Here is a 19,822-nt window from a genome sequence, read left to right as displayed (position 1 = left end):
AGGTTTGTGTCACTGTTATCACCTGGAGAGGCCGGGCCGCAGATGGGAGAAACAACGAAATTGTTTTACACCTGAGTCACTCACAAAAGCATTTTAACACTGCATAGTCTCTATTTTAATACTTATTATTGATCCATGTCATACTTATCTACTTTTAATATTTTAAGGCCTGTGATATAATATCTATTTATTACTCTAGCATTCAATTGGTTACACGGTGCACACATAAACGGATCGATTTTATTGTAGCAGCGAGCAGCTACAAGGAATCATCAATAACCACTATCAATATCAAGTACCATAGCAAAGTCCTTGTGATCAATAAGAACGTGCAGAGGCCAATGCAGAAATGCAGAAGCCAATTATTCTATTGTCATTCGTAACCCAGCTCTGCTGCAGCCACAGCAGAAAGCTGCCTCTGCTGCAAGGCACCGAGGGGGTCACTCGCCCCCTGAGCCGCCCCCGTGTCACGATCCGCTTATTGCGGGGTGTCGTGATGGTTCTTTTCACCGATCCCAAAAGTGCAACAAAGGCAAACAACAAGGGACTATCAGTTAATCACAACAAATGCACCTTTATTAGGGGCCAAAACAGTAAATGCGATAGTGGGGATCAGAAAGGAGATAAAAGGAGAGAGAGAGAGAGAAGAGGGGTATGGGAATAGCTACCAACACAGGCGAGATCCTCAGTGGTCCGGACGATGGGGATCCGTCTGTCGTGTCGGGGAAGTCTTCGAAGTTCTGGTCGACTCGGGGGTCCAATTATAGTCCACAGAGGAAAGAGGGGGGAACAAGTGTAACAATGAAAGTCCATTGTAATCGCCCTGAGGGAACAGGTGAGTCCACAGAAACCACCAAAGCAAGACGAATACAATGAAGAATAAGTCCATTTGAATCACTGAAGGGAAACAGGTCATGTCATTTGTGGTCAGACCACCAATTTCCCCTCCTCCCTATAGCAGGGGTCTCAGTCCTTGGGAGGAGGGTTCTCATTCTTTGTTTGTCACAGTGGTAACGAGGCAGATGAGGGGTCTTCAATGAAGGACCACGGGAGTCACCCCAAAAGTTCATTTGGCTTAAGGACGGAGATTAGAAGCAGGCCGCGCATCAGGCTGTCCCGTGCTGGGTCCATGTCAGGTCTTTGCCAAGTCCTTGCCAACTCCTTGCCAAGTTCTTGCCAGGCCTTGTTCGGAACAGCCAGCGTGACGGTTCAGTGGTTGCACCTGCACTGTGTCCTGTTCTAAGCCGGAACTGCAGTGGAGGAAGGGATTCTTTCTCGTGGCAATCGGAAGGCAGAATGGAGAATGAGGGGCTTCAGACGGGCTCTTACACCACCCCGTGACTGACGATTGCCCTCGAAAGATCTTCATCAGTAGGATTTCATGGGGTCGTTGTGGAGTCTTCAGGACTCGTCAAGTGTTGGCAGCATGTCCCAGGGAAAAGAGAAGAGGAAAAGGGAAAGAAAGAGAAAACAGGAAAACTAAAACAATCACAATTAAACAATAAGCAAAATACAATTAGTATTAATTAAATCAATAATAGTTGAACAATAAATTGTTCAGATAATAATCAATATTCATCAATTAAACAATAGATTGATCAAATAATAAACCAGTATAATCAATATTAAACAATAAAGTAATAAACCTAGTATAATCAATATTACTGAGTACAATTTTATAATCAATAAACAAAAAAAATAATTAAAACAATGATTAAAACATATCTTCTAAGCTTATAATCTTCTTGTGTCTACAGTTTTGGGAACATCTATAGTGTAAAGGATGTCGGCCAAGTGGTGTGCATTAATTATAAATGTTAATTTTGTTAATCGTTTCATCATTCTCCAATTTACAATAAGCAAGATTACTGATAAAACAAAACCAATCATAACTAAAATCAAAAGAACAACAATGGGATGACACAATTTGTTCAGGACACCGGTGGCGGTGGGTGACCACCCGAAAAGGGTATCCCACCACTTGTGCTCGGCATCACTTTTCACCCTTTCTACAACACGATGTATTTCTTGCACATCATGATGAACAGTTACCAGAGTTTTCTGTCCATTCCCCTTGATTTTTCCTAGGATCTCTATTAGATCTTGATGAAGTAATAATTGCTTTACCAGAGTGAGGTTCATCCCAATGGGAGTAGGCAATAGCTTGTGAATCAACGTGAGATTGGATTCTAAAAGTTCATTTGAAGTAACTGGAGCTACAAAAGAAAAATCACATCCTGCAATTTTAGTAAAGTTGCAAGCACAAAAATTTGAATGATTTTTAGTATCTACTACTGTACTTTCTATAAACACAGTATCACAAGCAGTTCTGAAGCAGGCACACCCATTGCCTGTATATACAAGGACTGTTTCAGAAGTCTCGTTAGGGTGGATGTCAAAATGACAGATATTTTGTTCTGTGTCTAAACAGATATCTTGAGCTATAATTGCATTACCTTCACAGATAAACCCTAGTTGTTCTCGGATAGTACAGGACTCTAAATTGACAGTTTGCCATTTGTCATTAATTTGACGGGCCCATTCTCTATGTTCAGAGGGATAGAAAATGGCTCCGTCATGATTTAATCCTAGTGCAATGATAGGGAATATCAAATGCACCGAGGCATTTCTTATGGTCAACACAAATGCTGTGGCTGTGTTTGTGTTAGGGTCATAGGTAAAATTCACTAAATTCCACCAGGATTGGAAATCTCTTTCAAAGTCAGTGGCACTGTCCCAGACTATTTTCCTAATTTCAGTAGGAAAAGTGCCTTCTTCACCTTCTCTTATAATTGAGGCAGCAACTGACTGCATCCATAATTGAGCCTGGATACAGCTAAGAGCTAAGGAAACGTTGCTTTGTGTGGCATTAAGTGCATCAATTATCAATTTGCTATCATTCACATTTATCTTTTCCCAATTTGGTAGAATGTTTGATAGCAACCACTGATGTGTTCCCAAAGCCGATAAGGACGATTGCAGTGGCTGCTGTATTTTGGTTAAATCTTTAGTCATAGAGGCCAATTTATTCATTAATACTTCTGAATCAATACTATTTAGGATTCCCAGTCCCGTTCCCACGACACCAGTTATGTCTCTTTGCACCTGGTTTTTAGGAGGGTTCCACTGTTGCAGCCAGGTTGTCCAACCCTGAAAAGAGATTTGCAAAAAGGGTGAACAAGCTGGTTGTATTTCTGAGACATTGTTTTGCATCAGCAATTTGACTTGTTTAAGAGACCATGCCGGATTAAATAATATCTGTTGTTGGCCAATTTTCCTGATTATATATGGTCCAACTTCAAAAATTTTCGGGGTAAGCATAACTGGTGGCTGGACTCGAGTGGTGGTAGTGGTGGTGGTATAACCCGTAGTAGATTGGGCTACAGCATTTATTATAAACTTAAAAGAAAGCCCTTTGGTGTTTTTTCCCCATAAGCAAACCACTTCTGCAGTCTGTGTTAGTGTAAAATTGTGCCAACAATCCTGTATGCTTGGGTGCATACAAACCTTTTTGTGCTTAAAGAGATCCTTTCACTTTTTCTGCATGCTACCACAATTATTTCAGACCATGGTCACTCAGCTGGTTTCTGGCCATGGGGTTGTGGTAGGATGCAGAAAAGTATTACCAGTTTTATCATGGATTAGGTGGTCTTCATGTCCCTCGGAGTTCTTCTGAAAAAGTAAACACAACAGAATTCTGCCGCCGAGAGGCAGAAAAGTTAGAATGATGGAATTATCCAGCATGTATTTGTCCAATGCTCTTTCCCTAGAGCACCAGAGGCTTCCCATGCATATTTATTTAGAAGGGGTTTTAGCACAAGTGCTACTAGTCCTATAGTAAGAGAGGTCCACCAGAACAGGTTGGCCAGGGTAATGAGCTGGATTATTAGGATCATTTGGTACAGAGCATAGGAGTCAGTGTAGATGCAGACCAAAGAGGAATTCTGTGCTTCTCGTTGAAAAATACTCCAGACAGCTATCAGCTCCCCACTGTGTGTACTACCTTCTCCCTCTGTAATAATTTGCTCACCAGAGGAAAAGTGGAGGGCTTCTGCCCTATATTTCCATACTTTTCCTTTCCCTTTAGCAGAAGCATCAGTAAACCAAGAGTTTGCTGATTGTTTGGGGCAGAAAGGAGGGGTTACTTTGATTACAGAGGCAGGTTTGTCCAAGCTCTCAGTTTCTTGGATTGCTGAAGTTTTTACAGGTCTTTCTGTCATTGAGAAGAAGTTACAGTAATGTTCAACCTGAGCATACCACTTTCTCACTGAGGCCCTCTGGGCCACCCCGTCAGGAGGGGGAGTCCCACTAGTGGCTGTCTTAATAACCTTGAAGGGGCCTCTCAATACAATTGGTTGTTTTTGTGCAATTTTTTCTACTTCTATGAAAGCTAAGATAACCATAAACAATCCTTTTTCCCGGGTAGTGTATCTTTTCTCAACATCTTTGGAACCACAGGAGTAAAAACCAACAGGTCTTGTCGGACCCTCAGGCCCCCGCTGCCATATGTGTACTGACAGCCCTGAGGAGGCAAATCCCCATTCCACCTGGAAAGGATCTGTAGGATGGATAGGGGTCACTGCTTGATGAGCTGTTGCTTCAAAAATCAGCAATTGCAATGCTGACTCCTGAGAAAGACTCCAATCCCATTTCACCCCTTTTCTCAACAAGTCATAAAGGGGAACAAATGGGTCCTTCTGCTTACTAGGAAATCTATCTGGTCTTTCTACAGGAGATACAGCTGCTATAGTTTTTTGAAGGAGAATTGCTGTAGGTTTGAGTGATTCTGGAAGCCCACAAATTAAAGGGGTCATTATCTTGGGCTTCACAGGTAATTGCATCAGGGATTCAAAGTCAGGAATTAATTTCTTTTTGTGAGTCATTTGCAGGCAAGCAGCTTTGTGCACATTTTCCAAGAGTTGATCGGGGGTACTGATTATAGCTATGGGATCTCCCCTTTCCAAGGGGCTTGTTCCCCTGGCCCAAAAAGCTGCATGCTGTGTCAGGGACCATGTGTCACGTTTATCTCCTGTTGTTAAGAAGACACCATGTCCCCAGTACCCACTGGCTTCCTGTTCAGTTAATTTAATTTGATCACCACCAGTGAGGGACACCCGGAAAACATATTCTGTTTCTGATTCATGTGGAGGGTGTCCATATTCCCTTTTAAGCTTAGCTAGCTCAGTGGCAGTGTTTAGTTGTGATGGTATGTGTTTGGTTGTGATGTGAGGTTGGAGATCATCATCACTGAGATAGCTATACACTGAGATAGTTTTAGTCAAGGGTCTCAAGTGATGGCAGCAACGTTCCCCACAATTACTTGCTGCTTCAAGTTCTTTATGAGGATAGATTTGTTTAATGTGAGGAGTTTCCTTCTCCTCAAGCTCTGTAGAGGAATCAGCATTATGTGATTTGTTAATATGTTCCTCTGCTAAGGCAGCTCGCAATGCATAGATCACATTTTTTGCTTCATATAACTGTTTTTGCAAAATTTCAACTAGATTTTGAAGGGAGTCTATTATAGCATGTTCCTCACTTCTTCGCTCGAAGCGATTTTCTATAGCTGCCATAAGACAAGCTCCCAAAACTGAGCATAAGATAGTTTTATTTTTGCCCAGTTTGAATTTTGTTTCATGTTGTAATGAACACACTCTATCAATAACATTTTCTAAGTTAAACCAATTACTCTGTGCCCATTTTTCTCCTTCCGTAGAAGGTTTGGCATTGTGTTTGGCTAGTAGTGCATAAAATTCAGCTTTAATTTCAACGCTAAGATTGTCACTCATTTTGTGAAGGGACCAAAACCACGACAGGGAGGTACAACTTAAGTTCCACAAAATTACACAGCCTTCGCTGTGTCGCCCTTCGCTTCCCTGGGTGGGTGAAAGGACAATAATCTGCCTGGGAGGCTCTGCTTAGTTTCTTCAAGTTGTCCCTTCCTTCCCAGACCAGATACACAACAACAACAAAACAAGTGTCCCGCCTTTTGCACTAAGGAATCTTTTATGAATTTCCAAAGACAGTGTGGGTGCCTTTTCAGCTGCAACCCTTCTGTCTAGACAGAAATCCTGTCCGTGACGCCAATTTAATGTCACGATCCGCTTATTGCGGGGTGTCGTGATGGTTCTTTTCACCGATCCCAAAAGTGCAACAAAGGCAAACAACAAGGGACTATCAGTTAATCACAACAAATGCACCTTTATTAGGGGCCAAAACAGTAAATGCGATAGTGGGGATCAGAAAGGAGATAAAAGGATAGAGAGAGAGAGTGAAGAGGGGTATGGGAATAGCTACCAACACAGGCGAGATCCTCAGTGGTCCGGACGATGGGGATCCGTCTGTCGTGTCGGGGAAGTCTTCGAAGTTCTGGTCGACTCGGGGGTCCAATTATAGTCCACAGAGGAAAGAGGGGGGAACAAGTGTAACAATGAAAGTCCATTGTAATCGCCCTGAGGGAACAGGTGAGTCCACAGAAACCACCAAAGCAAGACGAATACAATGAAGAATAAGTCCATTTGAATCACTGAAGGGAAACAGGTCATGTCATTTGTGGTCAGACCACCAATTTCCCCTCCTCCCTATAGCAGGGGTCTCAGTCCTTGGGAGGAGGGTTCTCATTCTTTGTTTGTCACAGTGGTAACGAGGCAGATGAGGGGTCTTCAATGAAGGACCACGGGAGTCACCCCAAAAGTTCATTTGGCTTAAGGACGGAGATTAGAAGCAGGCCGCGCATCAGGCTGTCCCGTGCTGGGTCCATGTCAGGTCTTTGCCAAGTCCTTGCCAACTCCTTGCCAAGTTCTTGCCAGGCCTTGTTCGGAACAGCCAGCGTGACGGTTCAGTGGTTGCACCTGCACTGTGTCCTGTTCTAAGCCGGAACTGCAGTGGAGGAAGGGATTCTTTCTCGTGGCAATCGGAAGGCAGAATGGAGAATGAGGGGCTTCAGACGGGCTCTTACACCCCGCCTCCATGAGTGTCCCCAGAGCATCCTCAGAGTGTCCCCAAGTGTCCCCAGTGATGTCACCCCAGGAATTCCCATCAGCATTTGGGACAATTCCAATGAAAATTCCCAGAAAATTCCCCACATTTGTCTCAAATCCCGTGTGGGGAGGGGAGAGGGGACAAGTGACAGCAGCAATGTCCCTGATGATGTCACCGTCCCCAGTGACGTCAGAGCGGTGACATCGCTGTCCCTGCAGCAGCCTCGGGATGCCCTCGGTGAAAAATGCATCTTTTATGATTGGCTTTTTGCAAATATTAAATTGAATACGATATGTATTATATTGACTAGGAGTGCTGTATTAACATTTTAATAGAATGGGAAATGTAGTTTTGTACTTAAAATAGAAACAATCTTTGTGGTTTTCTTTTTTTAAAGAATGAGATCCTCGTTTCGAGATAACAGTCACAGACCACCTGGATCTGCCAGAGAAGAGGAATTTATGGGTTTCTTATCAGAAGAAGCTAATTTCTTCAGGCCTTGCTCAGAGTCCAAGACGCCGTGGGGATTAAAAGAAGGAGTTGACATATTCCAGACAGAGTTTCTTATTTCAAATAGAATGTATGCATAACCATGAAGTATGTATGAATATGCAACAGTGTGTAGTTATTAAGAGTTATTCCTTTGTTCACAAAACATGCTTGTCCTCGCTTAAGTGCCCAGAGATCCCACACGAGGAGGGGCTGCAAACCCAGCCCGGGGAGCTGTGAGGAGCTAAAACCCTCCCTGTGCCGGGAAGGGTGTGGGGAAGGTGAGAAGAGCTTCAGGCAGAGCTCAGCCTATTCCTGACGCCTCCAAAGACGGCGGTGCTGGATGCAGAGATCCGTGGGGATGCAGAGATCCCCCTGCAGATCCATGGGTGTAATATATGATTTAAAATAAATTCGTGCTCAGGACTAAAAAAAATAGTTTCATTTTAAATGGAATCAAGTGAAAGAACAATATACACAAGATGAATTCCTGTCTCAAAGGATGGTTATTCTGAAGGATTATTCCGTCTAGAAGATAAGCATTGAACCCATAAAATGAATATTCCTCACCAGAACAAGATATTAGAGATTACCGTCTAACAGGATTTCAGCAATCAGAGTATTCCGGGGAAAACTGTGCACAAGAAAAGAACATGTATTAATATGTGGAAAGGGGCAAGATCCATGAGAGGGAACAGGAAGACCCCCCAGGAATCCTGCTAGGTCTGAAAACAACACAAAAAACCCCTGCGGAATCAGCACCTTGTGACCTGCCAGGGGCACGGAGCTGCAGAGCCTGAACCCAGCTCCGATCGCCTGGCTCGGCGCTGTTTTGCTTGTGGCTTTTCCAATTTTTACTTGGATTTGATTTAATAAATTCCTCGAATCATTAAATTGGCTGATTCATTTATAACAATGGGGCTGCAGAGATCCCCCTGCAGATGCGTGGGGATGCAGAGATCCCCCTGCAGCCCCTGGAGGAGCCAGGCTGGAGCACGGGGATGCCTGAGAGGAGGCTGTGAGCCCGTGGGCAGAGGGGCCCCCGCTGGAGCAGCCTGTCCTGGAAGGACTGAGCCCGTGGCACAGTGACCCACGCTGCAGCACTTGGAGGGGGGCTGTGCCCCAGGGGATGGACTCCGCTCGGAGAAGTTCCTGGACAAGTCTCCGGTGGGAGAGAGCGCAGGGTGCAGCAGGGGAACGACTCCTGTCCCTGAGCAGAGGGAGAAGGCACGGGGGATGAACTGAGCATGGCCCCATTCCCTGTCTCCTGCCCTGCCGGGGGAGGAGGTGCAGCTGGAAGGAGGGAGGCCTGGGGGAAAGCTGCATCCAAGGCTCTTCCTTGACTTCTCATTCTCCTGCTCGGAGCTTTTGGAGTTTTCTGCCCGAAATCTCTGCCCTGCCCCACTCACCCCCAGGGCTTTGGGCGGTTTTCCCTTTTTGGGGGAAATCCAAGCGCTGCACTGACGCTGCTAATTAGGGGCAGGAGAAGTGGGGCTCGTGGGCTTGCCGCAGAGGCGGAGGCAGCGAAGGCGCAGGGCCGGGAAAGCCGTGTCGGGAGGTGCGGAGAAGTTTGTTTGTGTTTGCGCTGGATGCCGGCCCGGGCCCGGGCCCGTTCCAGGGCTGTTCCTCAGCTGCGGCTTTGCCCTCGCCCAGCCCGGGGGGCCCTGAGAGCGCGGGGCGAGGCGGTGCCGTGTGCAGAGCCCGCCCCTCGCTGCGATTGGCCGGCTGTGCCGTCAGTCGTGGTTGTGGCGCGCTGATTGGTGAGAGCGGGGCGAAGCACGGCCCCGCTGGCGGCCTGAGGGCGGCCCTGGCTGGGCAGTGGCGCCATTGGCGGAGCGTCTGTGCGGGCCCGGGAGCGGCGGCAGCGGCCGGAGGCCGGGGAGGCGGCATTGGCGGAGCTGGGAGGCGGCCCCGGCGCAGGTGGGAGCCGCGCTGGGTTCTGCGGGGGCTCGGGGCTCGCTGCGGGCGGAGGGGGCGGCAGGGGGCTGCGGCGGCTTGCTTGTGCCGTGTCCGGCCCGTGGTGGCCTTGGGCCGAGGGCGCTGCGGGAGCGGCTGCCCGCGCTCTCCTTCCCGCCGCTGCCTGGGCAGGAGCCGCTGCCGGAGCAGCGCTGCCTCGTCCCGCTTGCTGTGGGTAGGACAGAGGTGGCTGCCCCGTCGCCGGGAGCGTGCGGGGAAATTCACGTCGCCGGAGGCTTCTGTGCCCAGAGGAGACCGAGGAGTCCTGTCAAAGTGACTTTATTGCTGGGCAGAGGGAGAGGCCGTGGGGCATTTGCCGTGCGCTCTCTGCCCTTGCTGTAGTACGCAACCTCCTTTTTATGCTCCTTTTCCCGGCCGCATCTCCCTCTGTCTTTGCCCGCTGCCTGAGGGACTCGGAAGGTTCCGACTTCCCGATGCGCCTGCTGCCTGTCCTCGTTAATGTGCACCCTCCTTGTGTATAACAGCCGATATTCGTGGCTCTGTGAAGTCTTTGTTCTTCTGGAAGTTGAGGAATTTAGCGGGACTTTGAGCAGCTGTCTGTATTGAGTTTGTAACATTTATTGGAACTGATGGTTTCTCCCGTTACTTCTTTATCTACAAGTCCCTGGCCCTGTCTCCAGGCAGATTCACTCATTGACTCTGTTTTGTTCTTCCCGGGTCCTCTTCGGTTGTAGGATTTGTTCTGGTGGCCCTTCATCTTTTCCCCATTTTTGGGCGCTCCCTCCAGCCGGGGCTGCATCAATTGACCGCTTTTTTTCTATTTACATCATCAAGTACTTGAATTTCGACTGATTTCCCTGAACTTGTTAGAGCAAAAACCCCAGTGCTCTGATGCTCCCTGTATAGCATAGACAGTGACAGCACATGTTGGAGTGGGCACAGGGATGATCCCCCCCTTATTTTAGTGCAGTTTTCACAGCGTTCTCCATTTGCTGTTTCCCTTTGCAGCTTCACCCATTTCTGTTGCAGAGTCAGAGATCCTGACCATGGGCTCTGCCTTCAGCTGTGCCAATTGCATCTGTGCAAGCAGGCAGAGCTTGGGGTGAGGGGCAGAGGGAATCAGCCCAATTCCTGCCCCAGGCAAGAAGAGCCGGGTGCATTGTCCGCACTTTGCCCCAGCAGTGTTAATTTGCATTTCTAAAGCTCCTCTGCTGGCTGCCTGGAATGCAGCTTCTCTCCCATAGCAGCCTTCAGCAGCCTCACATGTGGCCCCCCCACAACCTGATGCTTTTTTTTTTTTTTTCCCTCAAATCATCTCTTTACTGTTTCTGAGTTAAAGGGTCACCTTTAAATCTCTACTCGTTTTGCAAAATGCAGCCTAAAGGTGAACGTCGACAAACCTAGAGCAAAATTTTGCCATCACTATGAGCCACGCACAAACATAGCCAAAAAAATTTCGAGGCAATTAAGTTTTTTCTACTTCTCTTTGGAGTAAAAAGTCATTCTCCCATCCCTGACCCAAACCTAACTGGCAATACAGAAGTAGGATTATTACAAAAAACATTCTAATGCTATAAACTTTGCACTGAAACTGCAGGAAAAAGAAAAACTCCACCAATATGTTTAGTGTTAGAGTCAAGGCATTATTGATTCTGGCCAGGATGTGCAACAGAAATCATTCCATCCCCACATAGCCCGGCTCTGCAGAGAAAATCGTTCTGTGACACGTGGGTTTTACTAGATTTTCCCCAAATTTGATACAGTCTGAACCAATCTAAACCCATTGGTTTAATGTTCTATAGTTTCAGTCGTGCAGTTTTTAGTATTTGTGTTCCTATTGGACCCGGATTTGTTTGCTTCTGATGTTAATTAGGTGGGAACTGCTGGATTTCCTTCTCAGCCTTTTGCAGAGCAGGTGTCTCCAGCTGTGCCGGGGGCAGTGTCTGGGGTAGGTGTTGGTTGCTGTTTGCTGCTGGGCGTTGCTGTTTTGCTGCTGGTCGTTATCTTTGTGGGTATCCTTTGGGCCATTCGCAGAGTGTTGAGCTGCTCAACTCATCTCCGTGGAGTGGTGGGACATCCCTTAAAAAAACCTTGAACCTTTCATTCCCCGATGCCAAGGCAAAGCAAGCCTGAGTAGAGAAATCAAATGTTGAAAAGGTTGAAGTCGATGCCCTGGTGTATTTTCCATGGATGCAATGGCAGGCAGCGCAGTGTGTGAGTGTAAGTGAGAGGCAGAGTGGAATTGTGCCGTTGTGTTCCCCAGCAGCTGCGGCAGTGCAGGCACAGAAAGCACTGAAGCTGCAGCAGTGGCAGCAAGGATTGGCCCCGGTGTCTGGAGATGCCAAAGGAGGGTGGGCAGGCGGAGGATTTGAGCAGAGGATGTGTGGGCAGGCCCAGGGGCTTGCCCCGCTGTGGAGGCCTGGCTGCTGCTGCGCTGCCTTCAGTGCAGGCTCAGTGGGGGCCTCCCATCCTCCTGCTGCAGGCGGGAAGTGCAAATCTCCGGGGCTTCAGAGCCCTGGAGCCGAGGCTGAGGGGTCCCCCCGTGTTCAGCTGTGCTGGCGGCTGTTTCTGGCCTCAGGGCCACTTGGCACGGGCCACGCCACTTGGCCAGCAGTGGTGCTGCTTTGCAGTCCTTAGGCAGGGCCCGATGTCCTGCTTGGATGTTGGCAACAGCAAAGTGCCAAGGCAGGCTCTGTGCCAGCCCAGCTTCCTGTGGCAGAGATTTCACAAGAGACAGGATTGTGGCCACAGACTGCTTTAGATGTCCATCCCTTACCTCCAGCCTGCACTAGGTGGAGAATTAGCAGGGTAAGGAATTGCCAGGATGAATTGCAAGGGAGACAATTGAATATCGGCCCTGGGTCTGGCTCTTCTTCTTGCCACAGCCAATGGCAAGAGCCGTACCCATGGCATCTTGGTTTCCAGCCCTGAGTCGTTGCCAGGGGCTGTTTGGGTGGGCTCTCCCCTGCCCAGGAGGGCAATGCCTCTGCCAGGTGCTTGTGGCCGACCCCATCCCCTGGGTGCTGGGGCCCCCTTGGGCCCTGGGGTTGATCCCTGAGGGGCTGTAGGAACTGTGCCATGGCCTTTGCCTTCAGCTTGGCCTTTGGCTCATCCCTCCTTGCATTCAGCTGCTGTGCCTTTGTGCCCAAGTGCTCCAGGGCCTTCTTCTGCCACTGCTGCAGCCCCGCTCAGTGCCTGTGGGTGCTCATCCTCTGAGAGCTGCTGAGCTTTCTGCAAAATCTTTCCTTTCTCCAGCGACCCAAACCAGTAATAGAAAATCCTGCTCCTTGCATGTACACTCTGCATTTCCCAGCTGTTGCTTTGTTTTCCTGCTTGTGCTCAGGGTCCCCTCCAGAGCCCGTATGGCAGAGCCGGTCCCTGTCCTGCCGCAGTGTCCAAAGGCGGCCCCCCCGGCGGGCAGGGCCGGCAGCTCCCCGGGGCCGGGCAGTGGCCGGGGCGTCCCGCAGCCTCCTGGGGGCCGGGGGCCAGTGCCGGCCCTGCCCGGGGCTGGTGGGGTCAGGCAGCGCCCGGCGCTGAGCCCCGGCTGCCCCACAGCCCTGGCCCGGCCCCGCAGCTCCCCACAGGCCCCCAGCCCGTGCTCCCGGTCCCGCAGCTCTGCGCCCGGTGCTGCCGCTGCCCACCGCAGAGAAACCCCCTGACATCCTGACCTCCTTCTTTTCCTGTCCTGGAAACTGGGGATGGAGAGGATCTGGATCAGCTGGCAAATTCTGAGCATAAAACAGTGCTGGAAAACATCTCAGTGCTCTGTATTTTTCTCTTCCTCCTCTTTTCCATCATCCTTTTTCTTGCCACATTGATCCCTCCTGCTGCTTCTTGCCTTCCCCATATTGCTGCACACTCCCCTTCACCCGATCCCTTCCCAGCACACCAACACCATCCATGCCCTGTTGTCCAAATCCCTTCTCCACTTCCCTTATTGCCCCCCTGGGTGTGCATGTCCTTAATTACCTCTGGGGGAATGTGCAAACGACCTCAACATCTCCCAGGGGACCCTTCAGAGACATTTTGGGCTCATCATCCCTTTGGCCAGGACCCCACCCTGGCTTTCCCTTTTCTGCCCTCCCTGGGTGCCCTGCCATATTCACTCCCCTAAGATCCCAGTGCACTCACGGATGAGATTTTCAGTGCTCTCTCCCTGCTGCCTCCTCACAGACCCCCCTGATGTGTCACTCGTCTGTCTCCTGGTCACTGCCGGGTCCCCAGTCAATCCCCGGTGCCGCCGCCAGCCAAGGGAGCCGATCACCCAAAGTGGGTGAGGCACCTTCAGCTGCACTCCCTGCCCGCCGCCCCGGATGGTGGAAGGAATTCCGGATGAGCCCCAGGGTGTGCGGAAACATTGACATCAGCAGAGGTTTCTGTCCAGAAAGCAGACAGAGGAGTCCTGTAAAAGTAATTTCATTCCTAAAAATGGGAGAGGCCATGGGACATTGCCCATGGGAACTCTCCAGTTGTTGGAGGACACAGCCTCCTTTTCATCCTAATTCTCCTGGCCACATCTCCCTCTCCCTTTCCCCACTGGCTGAAGTACTTGAGAGCTACAGACTTCCCAATCCACCTGCTACATACCCCCTTCATATGCACCCCACTATTGTCTAGCAAACGATATTCATGGCTGTGTTAAGGCTTTGTTGTTCTTCTGGAAGTTCATGGATTGAGCAGGACCTTGGCTGAGCAGCAGTCTGTGTCATCAATTGATACCATTTTCTGAAACCGATGGCTTCTCCTGTCACTTCCTTATGTACAGGTCCCTGGCCCTATCTCTGAGCAGATTGACAGCATCTGTTTGTAAAGACACTTTCCTCTTGTTCCTTTCATGGGGGTGCCCCGTTTGCGGGAGATCCCCCCTGGAGCAGGGTGTCCGCTCTTTGCTGCAGCCCCAGCCCTCAGGCAGAGCTCAGCCAATCAGAGCGCGCGGCGCTGATGACTCACCAGTTGCCAGGCAGACTCGCAGCTCCCAGCCTTCCCCACCTGGACCCCACCTGCGCCCCCCCTCGGTCCCAGCGCCCCCCGCGAGGGGAATTTGGGGAGGTGGGAGTGGGGCAGCGCCAAGGCCGGGCCCCCCCGCGCTGTCCTGGCGGGAGCGGCTGCAGTGGGGACCGAGTGCGGGCGGAGGCGGCCGAGAGCCCCACGCTGCCCCAGCCCGACCTGCCCCAGCTCCATCCCTGCCCCTGCGCTGGGATGCTGTGGGTTTGGGGGGAAGAGGGAGCCGGCAGTGGGTGCTGGGCCTGGGGGCAGGAGGAGAAGGGAAGGAGAAGCAGGGTTGAGGAACAAAGTGGTCAAACGCTGCATGTGGCAGGAGAAGGTGGGATTGTGTAGGAGAAGGAAGAGTAGCAGGAGGAAGAGGAGTGGGAGGAAGAGCAGAGACACAGAAGGAGGAGGAGGAGCAGAAACAGGAAGCAGCACACGGTTCCACCCCTCCCTGTATCTGCAGCCTCCCCCCAGCCCCAGGAGCGCTGCTCCCCCCACGTGCAGCAGGTGACTGGAGGGGGATCCACGATTTTCACAGGGGTGAATCTTGGTGTTTCTGAGCTTTCTTGGGCTAAATGTTAGTGTTTGGTTTTATGTGGCAGCTGAATCTTTATATTTTGGAGGAAGTTTTTGCTGACTTGCGATGTTTGGGGAGTTTTTGATCTGTGTCTTGAAGTTTGCAGGATTTCTGGGCTGAATCTTGGTGTTTTGGAGGTTCTTCCAGGCACAAGATTCCCTTTGACTTCCTGAGATGAACTTGGGCAAGGAGGAACCTCCAGTCCAAGGTGCTCTCCTCTTGTTTTTTCCCCAAACCAGGATTTGTCATTGTCAGGGCGTGGCTGGATGGAGGAGGAGGAAGAGCCCCAGAGATCCTGCCCGGGGAGTGGCTGCAAACCCAGCCCAGGGAGCTGCGGGGAGGAAAGAGCCCCCCTGAGCCAGGAAGGCGGCCGGAGATCCAGCCGGAGCTCGAAGCTGGTGGAGAAGGCTCATGGCAGGGAGAAGCCACACAAGTGCTTGGAATGTGGGCAGGGCTTCAGCTGGAGCTCCAGCCTGATCCAGCACAAGAGGATCCACACTGGGGAACAGCCCTACGAGTGTGGGGAGTGTGGGAAGGGCTTCAGCTGGAGCTCCAGTCTGATCCACCACCAGAGGATCCACACTGGGGAACGGCCCTACGAGTGTGGGGAGTGTGGGAAGAGCTTCAGCTGGAGCTCCAGTCTGATCCAGCACCAGAGGATCCACACTGGGGAACGGCCCTACGAGTGTGGGGAGTGTGGGAAGAGCTTCAGCTGCAGCTCCAAGCTGATCCAGCACCAGAGGATCCACACTGGGGAACGGCCCTACGAGTGTGGGGAGTGTGGGAAGAGCTTCAGAGAGAGCTCTGCGCTGCTCCGGCACCAGGTGGTCCACACTGGGGAATGGCCCTACAGCTGCTTGGAATGTGGGAAGGGTTTCAGCCGGAGCTCTGAGTTGATCCGGCACCAGGTGATCCACACTGGGGAGAGGCCCTACGAGTGTGGGGAGTGTGGGAAGAGCTTTTGGCGGAGCTCAGACCTGAGAAAACACAAGCGCATCCACACAGGGGAGAGGCCCTACGAGTGTCCCCAGTGCGGGAAGAGGTTTCAGACCAGCTCCGATCTCCTCGTACATGAGCGGATTCACACAGAGGAGAGGCCCTTCCGCTGCCCCGACTGCGGGAAGGGCTTCAAGCAAAACTCCCACCTCACCGTGCACCGGCGCATCCACACCGGGGAGAGGCCCTACGAGTGTGGGGAGTGTGGGAAGAGCTTCTCCAGGAGCTCAACATTGATGGAACACCAACAAAGGTGCCACTAAGGGAAGCCCTGTGAGTGCCCCATGTGAGGGAAGAGAGTGATGGAAGAGCTTTGTGTGCTGCTCCAGCTCCATCCCCCATGGGAGTCTCCGGGCTGGATGATCCCCGGTGCCCCCTGTTTGGTGGAGCCCTGGTGAGCTCCGTTGGGTGGGGGGAAGGTGTTGGTTTCTTCTTCTTGTGCTGCTGTGATTTGGGGGAGGTTCCCATGGATGGGGGAGGGGCCGTGAGTGGGGGGTCCTGGTGCATTGGGGGGGATGGCTCACGGCTCAGGGGGGGTCCGAAGTGTTTTGGGGGGGGTCAGTGAATGGGGTCAGGCAATGCACGGGGGTGTCCTGGTGCTCGGTGACTGGGGGGTGTCGGAATCTAGGACATCCCTCTGGCTGCCCTGGATGGCTTGAGCTCCTGGGAGGGGGCTCGGAGACCTTGGCACAGTGTGAAGAATACCTGTGGCTTTGGGTTTAGCCCCTGGAGAAAACTGTCAGCTTCGTGTGAGGAATTACAAGCCACAAGGGTTTGAGTAGTGTGGTAGTTGAATTAACACAGGGTGAAAAAATAGAATTTTAGGGTTTTAAAATAAGGGGTTCAAGGGGACAAGATAGAGGGATTTGGGCTTGTCCTGACCTTCTTTTCCTTCTTGCACTCCATGTCTTGCTGTGATGGTGACACTTTTCTATTGGTTGAAGGTAGAGTCACACTGTCCCACATAAATGATAGATGTTGGCACATTATTCTAAACATAGTACAGGTCGTTTTTAGTGTAAAAGGCAAACACCGCCCTGAGGGCAGGGAGACTGCCACAGACCGACCTGCTGGACAGAGCTCAGCAGAACGGACAAAGCATGTTATTGATAAGAGAAAATAAACGACCGTGAGAAGCAAAGCTGCGCATCTCGACTCCTTCTTTGGCCGTGGGGCTGGGAGAAAAGGACTTTTCACAATCTCGGGGTCATCTCGACCACCAGAAAACCGAGAAGGGGGGTCTCCACTCGTCCCAGTGCTTGGTGGGGGGGGTCAGTGCTTGAGGTGGGGTCAGGGGCACTGAAGGTGGTGACCCTGGGGAAGGGTCAGTGCTCAGCAGCGGGGGCTGCCTGGGGACCCCCCCAGTCCCCACATCACAGCCAGGTCTCCTGCAAGGCACTGAGAGGAGGTTCGTTCACCCCCCTGCCCCCACCAGCGTCGCCACACGCCTTCCCCAAGTGTCCCCAAGTGCTCCCAAAGTGTCCTCAGAATGTCCCCAAGTCTCTGCAGAGGTGACCCCCAGCCCATGGCGGCCCAGTGGTGATGTTGCTCTGTCGACAGCAACCTCGAGATGTCCTCGGTGGCTCTTTGGCTCTGCTCGGCCACTGCGTGGCCACTGTGGCCAGGAGAGGGAAAGAAGAAGAGGGTGTTGATTTCCCCAAGTGTCCCCAGCAGGTGATGTTTGGCCTGGTGGGCACTGGCCTCCCACAGCTGCTTGGCCTCGGCCACCGTGACCACCAAGGCTGAACGGAAATCAGGGGACACCTGCGTTGTCCCCTCCAGGGCTAACTCAATGTCCCCGAGGTGGCGCTGCACCTCCCGGGGAATTGCGGTGGCTTCGTCACACGTGGCCACCAAGTCCCCCAGCAGCCCCAGGTACAGCTCCAGCCGCTGCTCCCTCCTGATGGCCGCATCCACCGGCTGTCCCCTCCTGGTGGCTGCATCCCTGCAGGCGTCACGGAGCTTGGTGGTCTCCTTGGCCACCGGGGCCCAGCTGTCCATGAGCCTGTCCAGCACACGCCGCCAGGCGCTGTCCAGGGCTCTCACACAGGCCCAGGTGGTCCCTGGGGTGTCCCCGAGGTTGGCCAGGGTCCAGCCCAGGGAGGGGTCAGGGCGGTGGCCCAGGGAGGGGACACAGTAGTGGTGCAGGGCGTCCTGGAGGTGAAAGATCAAGGTCCCCACTGAATAGTGGTAAAAAGTCAAGAACCCACAATTCCAATAAAGGTTTGCAGGGACGGTATGTTAATTACAGCGCTGGGCGCATGTAGGGATTGTTTCCCTTCAAAGGACATGCGTGCTCTTGAGGACTCCTGATCCTTGTTTATTACCCCTTACTAATTTACATATGCATAGAATTTCACAATAGGTTCATGTATTCATTCTGCTGATTTCACGTTACACTCACAGCTAGTTACACTTGTACCTAGTTTTTTGTCAGAAAGTACAGAAAGAACTCCTGGGTCACTCTGCGCTGTCTGTTTCAAGTTCCGAGGAGTCTTTCTTATCTCTTATCTCTTTAGCTTGGAAATTTGTATTCTTTCTCCTCTGCTGGAGCAGTTTTGCTAGTGCTGCAGTTACGTGACTAAACAGCATGTTTTACTTATATTAGCAAGCTCAGAGCGGCACATTTCATCTAAATCCAAATGGATTTCGACCCTGTTAAATTTTCACTCTGTCTCATTCCCCCCTTTCCATAAGATGAGAAGTAAATTCTTTTACTTAATGCAAATCCTTATGTTAATAAGTGTCCCTTAATGCTTTACTATGCACATTTGACCTACTAGGCACAATTGCAATAGCACAAGGAGTTCCCAGGCATGCACAATCTTTACTAGTATATACAAGCCCAGTTTTCTGATCAGTGACTGGATGAATCTCAAAGTGGCAGATACTTTGTTCAGCGTCAAGACACACATCTTCAGCATTAATAGTATTGCTTTCACAAATGCATCCTTGTTGTTCCCCAGTAGCACAAGATTCTAAGTTTACTGTTTGCCACTTTTCATTCACCTTTCGTGCCCACAGCCTATGTTCTGGGGGGTAGAGCACCATTTTTCATGATTTAATCCTAGGGCGATGATGGAGTGGATAACATAAACAGTGGCATTACTTACAGTAAGTACAAAGGCATTGGCCACATTAGAAGCAGGATCATAGGTCACAGATGCTTCTGAGATTTCTTGATATAATCCGAAAATTTACCATAGTCCATCAGGATTCAGAATCAATGGCATTATCCCAGACAATCCTTTGAATTTCAGCCAGAAAATTATTTTCACCCATCTCCCATATGATTAGAGCTGCTGTTGGCTGCATCCAAAACTGTGCTTGTATAAAACTGAAAGCTAAAGACACATTATCTTGAACCATACCAAGCGCTCCTACTATGAACTTGTGATCTTGGACCCTGGCCTTTTAGGGATAACTGTAGGGCTTGTTCTAAGTTTGCCAGTCCACCTGCTGCAGTGGCCAGCTCGCTCATAGATCCAGGGTACTGATTAGAACCTGGGACCAAGGCCATTCAGTATTTTTTTGGATAGAGGTATTCTAGGACTTCAATTACAATTATACACAAAGCAGTTCCATAAATAAAATTACAAACTACCCCCCACAATGCACTCATTTTCCCAAATGAGTTTCAGTCTCAGTTCATTGTCTCTTGGTGTCAATTTCCAAGGGGCTTCTGGTGCCTGCTTCATTCGAGCGTGGTGGATCCAGGCATTCTGCTACTTAATCTTGATAGTGGTGTGGGTGGTGAGAAGCATCTGGAATGGTCCTTTCCACTGTGGTTCAAAGTCTTTTCTGTAAGAGACTTAACGTATACTTAATTCCCAGGCTGTAATGTTATGTAGCTCCCTGCTTGGAGTTCCAGCCCCA

At 50.7% G+C, this 19,822-nt stretch overlaps 1 protein-coding gene across 1 annotated transcript; it reads left to right on the top strand.

The window, feature by feature from the left end:
• The first annotated feature begins 9,294 nt into the window (after positions 1-9,294).
• Positions 9,295-16,409, top strand: LOC128801768 (zinc finger protein 239-like). Its single transcript, XM_053967893.1, has 2 exons — positions 9,295-9,387; positions 15,190-16,409. The coding sequence occupies exon 2, from the start codon at positions 15,217-15,219 to the stop codon at positions 16,207-16,209; it is 993 nt and encodes a 330-aa protein (XP_053823868.1). The 5' UTR covers positions 9,295-9,387; positions 15,190-15,216; the 3' UTR covers positions 16,210-16,409.
• Positions 16,410-19,822: the final 3,413 nt, after the last annotated feature.

Source organism: Vidua chalybeata, chromosome 31 (assembly GCF_026979565.1).
Source record: "Vidua chalybeata isolate OUT-0048 chromosome 31, bVidCha1 merged haplotype, whole genome shotgun sequence".
Taxonomy (NCBI): domain Eukaryota; kingdom Metazoa; phylum Chordata; class Aves; order Passeriformes; family Viduidae; genus Vidua; species Vidua chalybeata.
This window is presented reverse-complemented; position numbering and strand designations above follow the sequence as displayed.

Coding starts and splice junctions, on each gene's coding strand:
- LOC128801768 (XM_053967893.1), top strand. CDS start 15,217: ATGGAGGAGGAGGAAGAGCCCCAGAGATCCTGCCCGGGGAGTGGCTGC.